Raw genomic sequence first — 14,923 nt, 5'->3', positions numbered from 1 at the left:
GGTCGCTGGGACGGCGGCACCGACCCCCGGCGGCTCGGCGCGGGTGCAGGCGGCGAGGCTCGGTCCGGACCCCACGGCTCTGCTGCCGCGCGCGGGGCAGTCCTCCCTCCGTCCCCAGGCAGCGCTGGCAGCCTTGCGCTTGCGGGCTCTCGTCTTACTGCGGGTCGGTCCTGCGGGGCTCCGGAAACTCCTGCAACGTCCAGAACACAGAAAATAGACTCATCACCTAATTCGCCAGGGAGCCGGAGAGCCGTGGGGCTGTGGCGCTGCCTGCCCCCGCTCCTCCCCCCACCCCACCCCCGCCTGTGCTCGGGCAGCCTCTCCGAGTCACACAGCACCCCCCGCCCCCGGCAGACAAAGGGCCTGGGCAAACTCGCCGCCCGGCCTCCTTGCGCTCGGGGAGGCGGCGGCGCCCGCGGTGGATCGCGCAGGGCGGCGCGCGCGGGGCAGGGAGCCGGGGCCGCAGGAGCGCGGGATGGGGAAGAGCCGCGAGATGCGCCTGGCTCACCTCTGCTGCTGCTGCTGCCTCCTTTACCAGCTGGGGGTCATGTCGAATGGGATCGTTTCAGGTAAGTGCTGCCGCGACTTGCGGCTTGCTTTCCAAGGTTCCCAGCGGAGACCGGGAACGCACGGGTCCGCAGGGCTGGTGCAGCCGGTGCGCAGCGAGCAGGGCTCCTTGGGCAACAAGGGAAAGAGCGTGCGGACACGGAGGAGGGGGTCACGCTCCAGAGCCAAGCGCCGTCCTCCAGGCCTTCTAAAAAACCTCCCTGAAAGGACTCGTTTTCCTCTGTGAGAGTAGTGATGTTTGCAAAGGTACGTGACGGCGTCTGGAGGAAAACCGGGAAGGCCATACGCCGTAGCTCTGCTCCGGCACGCACTTAAGAACATTATTTAATTGCGCTTGAGTCCTGCACCTTTCTACAACCAAGCGCTGTCACCAGGCTCGACTGCCCCACTCCCTCTCCCCTCCCCCCGCCTTATAATCGTACTTTTATTTTGAAAACGCTGGGCTCTGTAATCCGATCGCAAGGCTTCAGGGGTTGCTGCAGTTTCGGGGGCTAGACGGGTGGTCTCCAACGCCTGTGAGCCTGGGCATGCTTGTGCACTTTCAGCTCGCACTTCTCTGTCTGCCCCGCCCGCAGGGCTGCAGTTCGCCCCGGACCGGGAGGAGTGGGAAGTCGTGTTTCCTGCACTCTGGCGCCGGGAGCCGGTGGACGCGGCTGGCGGCAGCGGGGTCAGCGCCGAGCCGGGCTGGGTACGCGGCTCCCGGACTCCGGCGGCCGGGAGCTCCCGCGAGGTGCGCTCCGTAGCCCCGGCGCCGCCCGAGGAGCCCGCGGAGGGCCCATCCGAGCCCCCACCCCGGTCCCCGTCGCCACCCCCGCCGCCGGAGGGCGAGGAGGACGAGGAGTTTGAGTCGCAGGAGCTGCCTCGGGGATCCGGCCGGGCTGCCGCTGTGTCCCCGGGCGCCCCGGCCTCGTGGCAGCCGCCGCCGCCCCCACAGCCACCCCCGTCTCCGCCCCCGGCCCTGCCTGCCGAGCCGGAAGGCGACGAGGTGCTGCTGCGGATCCCGGCCTTCTCCCGGGACCTCTACCTGCTGCTGCGGAGAGACGGCCGCTTCCTGGCGCCGCGCTTCGCGGTGGAGCAGCGGCCGAGCCCCGACCCGGGCCCCACGCGGGCAGCCGCCGCCCCGGGCCCTCCCCCGCCTCCCGACGCCGCCTGCTTCTACACCGGGGAGGTGCTGCGGCACCCCGGCTCTCTGGCGTCTTTCAGCACCTGTGGAGGTGGCCTGGTAAGCGCCCTCCTTCCCCGCGTCCCACTCCCCGCGCCACTCCTCCCGCCCCAACTCCCCCACTGACCAGGCTGACGAGCGCGCACCTCACCCCCTTCCGAAGCGCTCGCCCTGACCTTCACCCCAGACCTCACCACCACCACCACCACCACCCGGGAGTCCTCGCGCTTCCCTCCTAGCGAACGTTTCCAAGGCGGTCAGTGAACCTGAAGGCTCCTTGGGTGGATTCGTAATCTGCAGCCTTCTCCTTCCAGACGCTTATACGTTTCTTCTGAGCACTGTAGGAAACTGTTGCCTCTGGTTTTACTTCATTCTGTTTTCCAAAATAAGCCCGCCACGTGGTGTCTTTCAGGAGGTTGGAAGACAACCAATCTGCTCACTGATGAGTCTCCTCCGTGTGTGCCCCTCACCCCCCAGTTCCTCGTCTGTTATCTTAGAGTTTTTTTAATGTCCTACTTCCAAGTTGTCAGAACAGTTCTCTAAATTACATTCTGACGACTGCCAGTAATTTAAACACATCCACAGCCACGTTGGACAGCTGCTCACGCATCGTGTGAAGGGCAGGTGCTGGGCAGGACCAAAGCACGAGACTGGGAGCTGTTGGCCAAGCGTTGACCTTGGAATCCAGTCTGTGTGAGAGGTTACGGTCCCCTGACTTAACACGGGCTTTCCTAAGGGTTGCCTTTTATCTGGCGTCGCTCCTTGCCTTCTCTCCACTCCATGGGAGAAGGCGCAAGGGGGAGAGATGTGTGGAAGGGCCTGCTGGAACTGGAGGGCGAAAGCCACTTGTTCCTCTATCTGAAAAATAGAGGTCCTCGTTCGCTTTCCCCGCCTCTGCCTCGGTGCAGGGTTTGGGATAATAGTTAACTCCTGTGAGTCGGCCTTTACTTCCTGGTAGAGGAGACGCAGCATAAGAGTTACTGTTTGAACGGTTTTGAGGTGTCCACTTCAGTGTACATGCACGTTGTTGTTCATCACCGTGGCCTTGGTTTAAGGTGCAACCCACAAAATACTGACGTGTGACATGTGACCTGTGGCCTCATTTTGTTGTCCTTACTGAGCCACTGATGAAATCCACAAGGACTCATCTGAAAAGCAACCTATTTGGAGAAAAAAAAAATCTAAGAGGAATTATTTAATCCATTTCAAAAGTACTTCATCTTTCTGGATCTCATTTCCTCTATTTATAGCAGGAAATTCAAATATCAGCACATTCAAAGCTACCCAAAGCCATGAAATGGAAAAAGATGGTTACAAATTTAAACAAAATGAAACTGGAACTTGTTACCTACCCCTTCGGAGGTCCCTTAGTCAAACGATGTAAATGAGTGCAGGGGGCTGTATTTTACCAGATGCTCATAATGATGAATATTCAAATATGAACACTTTTAGCTATGAGTAGAAAGAAAAATGGGCATGGAAAAATCACATGAAAAGCTTTGAAAAATGTTTCTTGTGGAACTGATGTTTGAACACTTCATGTGTGGGGGTGCATTTTGTGGGGATTTCATTGTCCACTAGTTTTTGGCCGGGATTAAATAATTACATCTAGGAAGTTCTTGGTGTGATGGAAGGAACAGGGGATCAAGCATCACACTGTGTGGAAATGCGGGCTTCTGGTCACATTTTCCAAATGAGCTGTGCCTTCTCTCCATCCTTACGGGGGCACAGTGAGAATTATGAGTAGGTTTTTCATGGACTGAATAGGAGTCTGACGTACCTCCCTGTTTATCATGTTGGGCTTCACTCACTTTTCCTGTTAGCCACATATGTATATGTTCCGAACTGGGAAGTCTTTGTTATTGGGGAGAACGGACATTGCCAGCAATACAGTATAGCAGTCAGACTTTGTGTAGAGAGTCAGGCAAGTAGCCAAGGAGCGTGGGTTTGTTCGTCCAGACCCGAGAGTGGGCGAGGAGAGAGACATGCTTTGCTGTCTGAGCCCTGACATTGGCTTGTTTCCTGATGATTGACATGTCCCCTACCTCTCTGGGATTCAGTTTGCGTAAGGAAAGTGAGACAGTTGGGTTGATTTTCTTAAAAAAATTAGATGATAAAATTAAAATTCAACTGGATGTGAAATGTATTCTTGGTCCCGTGTCAGGGGCTCACAGGTTAGGAGGACATTACATGCAAGTGGGTGTGCCACAGGCCATCACAAGAGCCACACAATGACATGATGAATCAGCCGCCGTGCCTGAGGTGACCGTCTCCTTGGGGAGCTGGAGAAAGCTTCCCCAACTTTAACTGGGCTTTTCGGCCTAGGAGGCTTTCTCTGGGCAGAAAAGGGGCTGAGGGGTGTTTCAGATGGAGGGGAGAGCCCGAGTGGGCATGTGGAGGTGCAGCGTGTACCAGGGGAATAAAAATGAATCTCCCCCGACTAGCCCAGAAGGTGCAATAAGGCAAAAGGACCGTGAATAGGGTGATCAGACCTCAAAAGCTTCCTATGCTAGGGCTAGAGGGCTTCCTCTGACCACATTCTTGCTCCTCTCCACTTCTGAGGCCTGGGACCCTGGAATTCTAATGTGAGGAGTCCTGATGCCTTTGTAAGAGGGTGAATTATTTATAAGTGCAGCTGACTTTAGTTTGCCACAGTGTTTCCTTCTGTGAGTGAGGCTTTCCGGTTGTTAGTGGCGCAGAAAGGACAGACCGCTAAGTGCACCTTCCCTTCCCCTGCCGGTAGCGACGCCTGCTGGGGCCCGAGCTGCTCAACACCTTTAGGGCGGCTACATAGTTGCAAGTGTCCAAAGCTCCTTTTCAAAGGAGATAGATCGTCTGCTATCCAGTATTGCAAAGCGGTGAACATTTATGAAATTGGCCATTCATTCTCCAGACATCCCTCTAACTTGCGCTGGGAAGGGGAAAATGGTAGAATGGAGAAGCTGGGTGCAGGGTCAGCTGCTGCCTTTTCAAAGTCCCACTCAATCCTTCTGGGTCTCATTTCCCTACTTATAAAATGCACAAACTGTATCGTATATATCTAGCAGTCGATATATGGAGCGTCCCTACTACTTCTGTGTCTCTTTATTAGTCTCTAATATTGAATGACAATCTGATCTGAGCCATATATTCCATCGAAAAGGCACACAGATATAATGCTGAGCCGTGAAATGTTTATTGATCAACTGCTTTCGGCAAGGCTTTGTGTAGATACACAGAATACAATAAGATGTAGGAGAAGTCTTGGTAGGTTTCATGAAGCTCCCAACCTGCCCTGCCAGTCACAGATGTCAACGGGAACTAGGACAGGTGTAGACATGTACACACGTAGGGAAGCCCCAAGGGCTATGGTGGCCTCTCTTGTTCATTTCATTCCCGCAACATTGTAAGATACTTGAGTACACACTCTGTAACAATCACTAAATAAAATGCAACACCTGTGGCACCTTGTGTTTTAAGTAACAGTCTCTAAAAAGGTTAAAATACAGAAAAGCAACACATTAAATTCCGCGAAAGAGTGCAACAGTTCCGGTCCCTCCACGTGAACACAGCACGCGCGCGCGCACACACACACACACACACTGCTCTGCCCACTGGGCCAGGGTGGCCAATCAGAGCCACCCCCTGCCTGCCTGCGATTCTCTTTACGTGGACTGTCGAAATGACTGCCAGTCATATTTAGATGATTTTTCCAGGATGATAAAGAGTGACTCCTAAAACTTTACTTAAATTTGGAGTTTTATACAGTAGTCATTTTGATTCGTCCTTGGTACAGAATCGGCATCTTTGTGTAAATGCATTTTTTTTCCTTGCAATTTACTCCCTCACATACATTAAAGTATTTGATGCCATGGCAAGTGCTGAGCCCTTCAACACTCGGAGGATGTCTTGGACAAGGTAGTTTATCAAGTACCAGCATGAAAGCAGCCGGGAGGGTGCTCAGGGCAGGGGTCAGGGAGGGTGGGGCCCCCTAGGAGATGTGGGGGAGAAGTGGACTCAGCACCCAGATGGCAAAAGTAAGATTGCAGACGAACCCCACCCATCTATCCACCTGGTTTGCTGGAGCCGAATCTCAGGAGTGACTGAGGAGATAGATACTCAAAACGAATCTAAAGCACTACAGAGAGGAAGGCCGTCCGAGCATCAGGCACCTCTGGGAAGACTGGACCGGTTTGGACGGGATTGATGGAAAACACACCCAGACGCTAGAGAACATCTGTGCTTGGTGAGAGCTGCGCCAGAGGAGCTGCTGCACAAGCAGAGGGCGGCAGGGGCCCTGGGGCAGCCACGCCTTGGCCTGCTCTGGTCTCCACTCACGCCAGCTCCTGGAGGCCAAGCCTGTGTCCCTAGGCAGGAGCAGAGAGGAGAGACTGAGCTCACCCAGGTTGGGGGGCCGCGGGGTGACCTCGGAGGATCCAGAGTCTTTCACTCTCGGAAGATGAGTTACGGGAGAAGAGCCGAGAAACAGCTGTCAGCAGACAGGTGAGCAGGGAAATCAGACAGAGGTGTGCTGACACCCACGAAGACCTTTTAAGAAAACGAACTGTGTGAAAGGGGGCCATCAAACTCGGGTCAATTAATACACGAAGCAACAAAATTAGTTGAATAAATAGAGACCTTTCACAGAAAACTAAGAGTGGCTATATATTCATGAAAAAAAATTTAAAAACAAGAACAACTTCTAAAAAAGGAACAGATTTATTAAAGAAGTGATTAGAGACAATGAAACTACATTTTTGATCATTATAATGAAAAACATCATAGATGAATTGATCAGTAAGTTTGTGATCTCAAAGAGCAAACTCAGAAATTATCCCAGAACATAGTGTAAGGGACACATAGATGAAAACTATGAAAGAAAAATTGCGACCCATTAATCATAGATCTAGATGGTCCAAATACCTCTGACAGTTGTTCGTTTTTAAAATAAGTTATAGGGTAGAATTTCTAAAATGTATTGGCAGTATACGCTTAATATTCCTTCCTAACTCAAATCACCAGAATGTACATTCACCAGCCGGCCCTTGGATGTAAGGCCAGACGCTACCCACTGCTCCGAGTGCTGGTCAGGTAAGGGGAGCGAACGTCCTCAGGGCGCACCAGACCGGTTTCCAATACAGGCTTCTGTCCTTAGAACAAAAATCAAAGGCAAGCACAGGCAATCGATGTGTGGAATCCTAGACTTGTAAAAAATTTGCATCTTTTTGAATTTATTTTTTATTAAATATGCTGGGTTAACATTGGTTAATGATGTTATGTGAATTTCGGGCGTCCAACTTTGTAGTACAATCGGTGTGCTCCAGTGTGCACTCGCCACCCGAAGTCCAGGTCCCGTCACCGTCTGGTCCATTCTTCACCTTCTTCATTCTCCCTCCACCCCACTTTCCTTCTTGTTACCACCAATCTGTTGTCTGTGTCTGAGCCTGTTTTTTGTGTATGTGTTGCTTTTTGTTTTACGTCCCACGTATATGTGATATCACACAGTTCTCGTCCTCGTCCATGGACTCATTTCACTTAGCGTAATACTCTCGCGATCCATCCATGTTGTCACAGGTGGCAGTGTTTCGTCTTTTTAATGGCCGATGGCTGAGTGCTACTCCAGCAGGTACGTGTGCCACACCTTTCTCTAACCATCCACTGAAGGGCACTGAGGTTGTTTCCCCGTCTTGGCTTCTGTGATAACGCCACAGTGACCATTAGGGTGCATACACCTCCATGACTGTTTTCAAATCATTTGCAGCTGTTTCATCCCAAATGAAGTTAGATCTATCCATCTATCTATCTATTATCTATTTTTAGCAACTCATCTGTCTCAACTTTTCCAAAATCTTCATGGAAACACATCTTTTGCACTCACTGTTCATTGCCTGTCAGTGTTTAGTGTTTGATTAAATTATGCAGTTGCCAGCATTGTGCCTACGTGTGTTCAAACAAATACAGCCGGTCGAGTCTTGGTCGACAGGCAGGCCTACTGGTGGGAATCACTGTGCGCATCGAGAAAGGGACACCGTCTACAAACTGTGAGCATTGTGTGCGGTGGTCACGCTTTGTGGATGGTGGAGGGAGGGTTGGTTCAGTGATTTAAGTTGAATTGGCTGGTGTAGCCAGTGTCACATGAGGTAGCGGTTAAGAGGACTTCTTCTGTATCAGAAACAAACTGGTCAGAGATGAGAAAGACACACGTTCAGGCCGAAGGACCAATCACTGTGCTTAGCGTGGCATAAACAGATCCAAGCCTAGACCCATGGTGGCCAAGTGTTAGAAAACCAAAGGTGAAGGGAAAACTGTGTAAGTTTAAGAAAGAAAAGGCTACCTACAATGGGACAAGTGTCCCATTGCCATTCCAGATTGGATCCGCAGTGGCAGCAGCTAGAGAAACACGCGTTGGTGGCTCTCGGGTTCTGAGGAAACAGGGTTTTGAATCTTGGATGCATCCATACTTCCATTTAAACCCAAAGGCAATTCAAATTATTTTCAAAATCATGAAGACTCACTTTCCCACAGAGGACCTCCAGCGAGTTATGCAGTGCAGACTCCCACCAGCGCCCTCCGGGGTGTCACTCAGCGCTCCTTCCTAGTGGCAGGCAGGGCCATTCGTTCCCAGTGTGTGATTGAGAGGTGGTTGAGGCATAAACAAATATGTATGTATACATTTATAGCCTTTAAACCCACATTATTCGCACACATGTGAGATTATTGCACCCGAGTGCATAAAGAGTTCCCCCTCTTTGGTAGCTCTGCTTTATCTGCAAGTATGTGCCATGTTCTACGTGACCAGTTCGGCACTGATGTGCATTTGATCAATTACAGATCGCTTACAGTGTTTTCTTAATATAAACAGTGAAAAATAAATAGGACCCTGTAGATATGCCTTTTTGCCAACAGAATGAGTATTATGTCAAGGGCACATGTATCTGTGATCTGGGGAGATAGTGCCTGACTGCATCCCACCGGGTGGTGACAATTCACTCCACCAGGCCAGCGGGGTGTATGAAGGTCTCTTTCTGCCGTGCTGTTACCAGTGTGGGTGTGAGCAACACCTTTCGATCTTTGTGAAGTCACTAGGCAAAACCACGTTATTCCAATGTCGTTTTATTTATTTATATTTGTATTATGATGCAGCTGAAATCTTTTCATGTTTTTGTTCTTGTTGCCTTTTCTGTAAACTTTTATATCCCCTACTCATTTTTCTGTTCGGTTTTTGGTCTTTTTCATTTCAAATTCCAGAGCTCTCTTTCCCCCAATTTTAATATGGACTTTTTCAATTTTGGTTGACATTCAATATGATATCAGCTTCAGGTGTACGGTACCGTATTTGGTATTTATGTAACTTACAAAGTGCCCCCCCCCGCCCCATGAGACGATTTCCTGCCTGACATCATACGTGGTTATTACAGTGTTACTGACTGTGTTCCCTGTGCTGGACTTGGCATCCCCGTGACGGTTCTGTAACCACTGGTCTGTACCTCTCAGTCCCTTCACCTTTTCCACCCAGCTGTCCAATCCCCCTCCCCTCTGGCAGTAACCAGTCCATTCTCTTTATGTAGGAGTCTGTGTCTGTTTTGTTTGTTTGCTTATTATTTTGTTTTTTAGATTCCATATAAATGAAATCCTGTGGTATTTGTCTTTGTCTCTGACTGACTTATTTCATTTGGCATAATACCCTCTACTTCCATCCATATTGTTGCAAATTGTAAGATTTTCCCCCCCACATTTAATTTTTTAAATTATATTTTGTTGTTTGTTCTATTACTGGTGCCCCTACTTTCTGCCCTTTGTCCACCGCTACCCAATCCCCCCAGGCAATCCCACATCGTTGCCCATGTCCAGGAGTCAAGCATACACGTTCTTTTGCTAATCCCTTCACTTTCTTTCATTCAGTCCCCTCCTCCGCTCTGCCCTGTGACAGCTGTTGGTCTGTTCCACGTATCCATGCCTCTGATTCTGTTCTGTTCCTTAGTTTAGTTTGTCCATTAGGTTCTACAATAAGTGAGATTATATGGTATTTGTCTTTCATTGACTGGCTTATTTCACTTAACATGATTGTCTCCAGGTGCGTCCGTGCTGTCCCAAAGAGTAAGAGTTTCTTCCTTTTCACTGCTGCATAGTATTCCATTGTGTAAGTGTACCACAGCTTTTTTATCCACTCATCTACTGATGGGCACTTAGGCTGTTTCCAGATCTTGGCAACTGTAAATAATGCTGCCATGAGCATTGGGGTGCACATGTTCTTTTGAAGTAGTCTTTCGGGATTCTTAGGCTATCTACCCAGAATTGGATTCTCCGGGTGATCAGGCATTTTCATTTTTAATGTTTTGAGGAAAGTTCATACTGCTTTCCACAGTGGCTGCATGAACAGTATGTGGGGGTTCCTTTTTTTCCATATCTTATGGAGAAAACAAACAAACAAACAAACAAACAACAGGCTGGTTTGTTGATTTATGAATGACAGCCATTCTGACAGGAGTGAAGTAATATGTCACTGGGGTTTTAATTTGCATCTCTCTGATAATTAGTGATGTGGAGCATATTCTCATGTACCTATGGGCCATCTGTATGTCCTTTTTGGAGAAGTGTCTGTTTAGGTCCTATGCCTATTTTTTAATGGGATTTTTTGTCTTCCTGGTGTTGAACTGTATAAGTACTTTATGTATTTTGGAAATTAACTTCTTATTAGATGTATCATTGGCAAATATGTTCTTCCATTGGGTGGGTTCCCTTTTCTTCTCGTCGATGGTTTCTTCTGCTGTATAGAAGCTTTTTAGTCTGATATGGTCCCATTTAGTCTGATGTGGTCCCATTTATTTATTTTTTCCTTTGTTTCCCTGGCCCTGGGAGATATATCAGCAAAAATATCACTACACGTGATGTCTGAGATTTTACTGCCTATATTTTCTTCTAGGATTTCATAACTTACATTTAAGCTTTTATACATTTTGAGTTTATTATTGTAAGATTTCATTCTTTTTTATGGGTGAGTAATATTCCACTGTATATATGTACCACAGCTTTTTTATTCACTCATACACTGATAAACACTTGGGCTGCTTCCATAGGTTGGCTATTGTGAGTAACACTGCAGTGAAGATAAGGGTGCTTGTGTTCTTTCAAATTACTGTTTCATGTTTCTTAGGATCTATTCCCAGAACTGGATTCTCTGAGTGAAAAGGCAGCTTCATTTTTAATTGTTTGAGGAAACTCCATACCACTTTCCACACTGACTACACTTTCCACACTAATCTTCATTCCCACCAATAGTGCAAAAGGGTTCCCCTTTCTCCACATCTTGCCAGCACTTGTTATTTGTTAATTTATTGACGATAGCCATTCTAACAGGGTAAAAAGATATTTTGTTGTGGTTTTAATTTGAATTTCTGTGATGATTAGTGACATTCAGCATATTTTCATATGTCTATTGGCCATCTGTATGTTGTCTGTGAAGAAATGTCTATTCAGGTTCTCTACCCATTTGTTAATTGGACTTTTTCTTAAGTGTTGAGTTGTACAAGTTCCTTATAAATTTTGGCTACTAACTCCTTATCAAATATGTCATTGATGAATATGTCCTGTTCAGTAGTTGTCTTTTTGTTTTGTTGGTAGTTTCCTTCACTGTACAAAATCTTTTTAGTTTGGTGTAGTTTCATTCATTTTTTTTGTTTCCTTTGCCTGAGGAGATATATCACAAAAAATTAAATATTGGCAAGATAAATGTCAGAGACTTTACTGCCTACGTTTTGTTCCAGGAATTTTGTGATTTTGAGCTTTACATTTAAGTTTTTAATTTCTTTTTGAGTTTATTCTTATATATGGTGTAAGAACATGGTCTAGGTTCATTATTTTCACATGTATTGGTCCAATTTCTCCAACATCATTTACTGAATAGACAGGCTGCCTTTACCCCATTGTATATTCTTGCCTTCTTTGTTGTATATTAATTGACTATAAAGGCGTGGGTTTATTTCTGGGCTCTCTCTTCTGTTCTGTTGATACTTATGTCTATTTTTATGCCAGTCCCATGCTGTTTTGATTAGTATAGGCTTGTGCTATAGTTTGATATCAGGTAGTGTGTCACCTCCAGCCTTGTAATTCTTTCTTAAGATTTACAAGGGGTCTTTCATGGTTCGACATAAATTTCTGTTTTTCTCTATTTCTGAGAAAAAAGCCATTAGTATTTTGATAAGGATCGCATTGAATCTATAGATTCCTTTGAATAGTATAGACATTTTAGCAAAGTTACTTCTTATTCATGAGCATAGTATATGCCATTTTTTGTATCTTCAGTTTCTTTCCTTTATGCCTTATAATGTTTTGAGTATAAGACTTACCTCCTTGGTTAAACTTATTCCAAGGTATTTTATTTTTTTGATGCAACTATGAGGTCTGTCCAAAAAGTATCCAGCCATGTAATGTGAAAAACAAAGACAGTTATTGAAGAAGATGCAAGACACATTGCACATAGCACAGTGATGCCTCAGTCCCCTTCAAACCAGGCACCTTGGGACCTCACACAGCTCTCTCAGTCAGTCGCCGTGAGCTCACAAGTTGTATTTTCCTGAATCTGATCAATGGTCTGAAATATCTTCCCTCTCAAAAAAAGCCAGAAGTCTCAGGGCACCAGATCTAGGCTGCAAGTGATATTAATCGTCTGGGTGATTCGACATTTTGCAAAAAACTCTGCACGAGTCATGATGCCTGAGTGGGCACTTGGTTGTCACGAAGAAGCCAGTCACCAATTGCCCATAACCGTGGCCTTCTGAATCGTCTGAATAGTTTCCATGGAGGAATGTTCAAGCTTGATGTAAAACTTGATGCAGATTCATTGCTCTACTTGATCAGTTATTTTGACTCTGATGGCCACACAGGACACACGCTCACTCAGTGGCATCTACCACCATCCCTGACTAGTACAGTGAAGGCGTCATTGTTCACCCATGTGCGTTCCATGTGTGGTCCTCTGCCTTGGCTGACAGGTTACACTAATGTGGCACAAACCATTCTTGTTATATTAACAGTGGCTGGACTTTTTCCCAACAGACCTTGGATAAAAGAACTTGTTTACTTAATTGCTCCCTCTAATAGTTTGTTATTTGTGTAAAAAATGCAATTTATTTCTGAATATTAATTTTGTATCCTGCTACTTTACTGATTCATTTATCAGTTCTAGTAGTTTTTTTGTGGAATCTTTAGGGTTCTCTTTATATAGTATCGAGTCATCCATAAGTAATGACAGTTTTACTTATTTCTTTCCAGTTTGGAGGCCTTTAATTTTTTTCTTCTCATCTGATTGCTATGGCTGTGATTTTCATTAGTCTGTTGAAAAAGCGGTGAAAATGGACATCACTGTCTATTTTCTGATATTGAGGACAACACTTAGCTTTTGTCCTTTGACTGTGATGTTTGATATTAGATGTGGGTTTGTCACATATGACCTTTATTATGTTGATGTAGTTTCCCCAACCCCACTCGGCTGAGAGATGTTATCATAAATGGGTGCTGAATTTTGTCAAATGCTTTTTCTGCAACTAGTGGTATGATTATATTATTTTTGTCTTTCATGTTGCTATGTAGTGTGTCACGTTGATTAGCAGATATTGAACCAGCCTTGCATCCCAGGAATGAATACCACTTGATCATGGGGTTAATGTATCACTGAAATCAGTTTGCTAATATTTTGCTGAGGATTTATCCATGTGTGTTCATTAGGGGTATGGCCCTATAATTTTCACTTATTGTCTTTGTGAGGTTTTGGAATCAGGATAATGCTGTTGTCATAAAATGAACTTCAGAATCTTTCTTCGTCTTGAATTTTTTGGAATAGTTTGAGACGGACAGGTGCTAATTCTTCACAGAATGTTTGGTAAAATTCTCGTGTGAAGCCATTCAGTCCCGGACCTTTTTTGTTGGGAATTATAAGACAATTTTTAAAATGTTTATTGATTTTACAGAGAGTGGGAAAGAGTGGGAGAAACGTTGATTGAGAGAGAAACATTAACTGGTTGCCTCCCATACGCAGCCCAACGGGCAATTGAGCAAGCAAACTAGGTTTGTGCCCTGACTGGGAATCGAACTTGTGGAGTACAAGACAATGCCTCATTCAAATGAACCATACCAGCCCAGGCTTGTTGGGTATTTTTTGATTACTGATTTGATTTTGTTGGCCCTAATTGTTGTCTTCGGATTCTCTGTTTCTTCTTGATTCAGTCTTGGAAGATTGTATGTTTTTAGGGATTTATTCATTTTTCCCAGATTGTCCAATTTGTTGGCATATATGTCCGTGACATTTTCTTATAATCCTTTGTATTTCTGTGGTGTCAGTCATCACTTCTCCTCTTTCATTTTTTATTTTATTTATTTTGGTCCTCTCTCTCTCTTTTGATGAATCTGGTTGAAGGTTTATCAATCTTGCTTATCTTTTCAAAATACCAGCTGTTGGTTCCATCAATGCTTTGAATTTTTTTAAATATCCATTTTATTTAATCTGCTCTGATCTTTATTATTTCCTTCCTTCTTCGTACTTAGGGCTTTGTTTGTTGCTCTTGTTCGAGTTCCTTTGGGTGCATGGGTTGATTGTTTGTTTGAGATCTTCCTTGATTTTGAGGTAGGCTTGCATTGCTATGAATTTTCCTAATAGGACTGTTTTCTCTGTGCCCTAGAGATTTTCTGTTTTTGTGTTTTTATTTTCATTTGTCTCACTGTAGCTTTTGATTTCTTCCTGGATTTCATTGTTAGTATACATTCATTGTTTGGGAACATGTTGTTTAGCCTTTATGCATTTTGTGTTTTTTTAGTCTCTTCTCATAATTGACTCCTAGTTTCATCTCATTTACGTCAGAGAAAATGCTTGATTTGATTGCAATCCCTTAATTTTACTGAGATTTGTTTTGTGGCCTAACATGTGGTCTCATCTTAGAAAATGTTTGCATATGCACTTGAAAAATGTATAGTCTGCTGTGTGGGGTGAAATATTTTTGAAAAATATCAGTTACTGCATTTTGCCATGTATAATGCATACTTTTTTGCCCAACCTTTTGAAGGAAAAATAAGGATGCACTTTATACATGGGTAGTACAAATTTAGTATCTATACAAATGTCTTTAATGCTTTTATTTATGCTTATGCATTAAAAGTGTAACTCTAGAAAGCAATAATGTTATCCATATGCAAAATAATACTCTGGAATACGATGATCAGTTT

At 45.6% G+C, this 14,923-nt stretch overlaps 1 protein-coding gene across 1 annotated transcript in view; it reads left to right on the top strand.

Moving 5' to 3' along the window:
- The first annotated feature begins 286 nt into the window (after positions 1-286).
- Positions 287-14,923, top strand: part of ADAMTS19 (ADAM metallopeptidase with thrombospondin type 1 motif 19) — a 218,639-nt gene continuing 204,002 nt past the window's right edge. The window contains exons 1-2 of the mRNA XM_037064401.1: positions 287-569; positions 1,143-1,789. Of these exons, the coding sequence (XP_036920296.1) occupies positions 476-569; positions 1,143-1,789 (741 nt within the window). The 5' untranslated portion in view covers positions 287-475. The remainder of the gene's footprint in view (positions 570-1,142; positions 1,790-14,923) is intronic.

Source organism: Sturnira hondurensis, unplaced genomic scaffold (assembly GCF_014824575.4).
Source record: "Sturnira hondurensis isolate 20B ecotype Veracruz unplaced genomic scaffold, ASM1482457v3 Scaffold0015262, whole genome shotgun sequence".
Lineage (NCBI taxonomy): Eukaryota > Metazoa > Chordata > Mammalia > Chiroptera > Phyllostomidae > Sturnira > Sturnira hondurensis.
The sequence above is the reverse complement of the archived record's forward strand: the minus strand, read 5'-3'. Positions and strand labels throughout refer to the sequence as shown.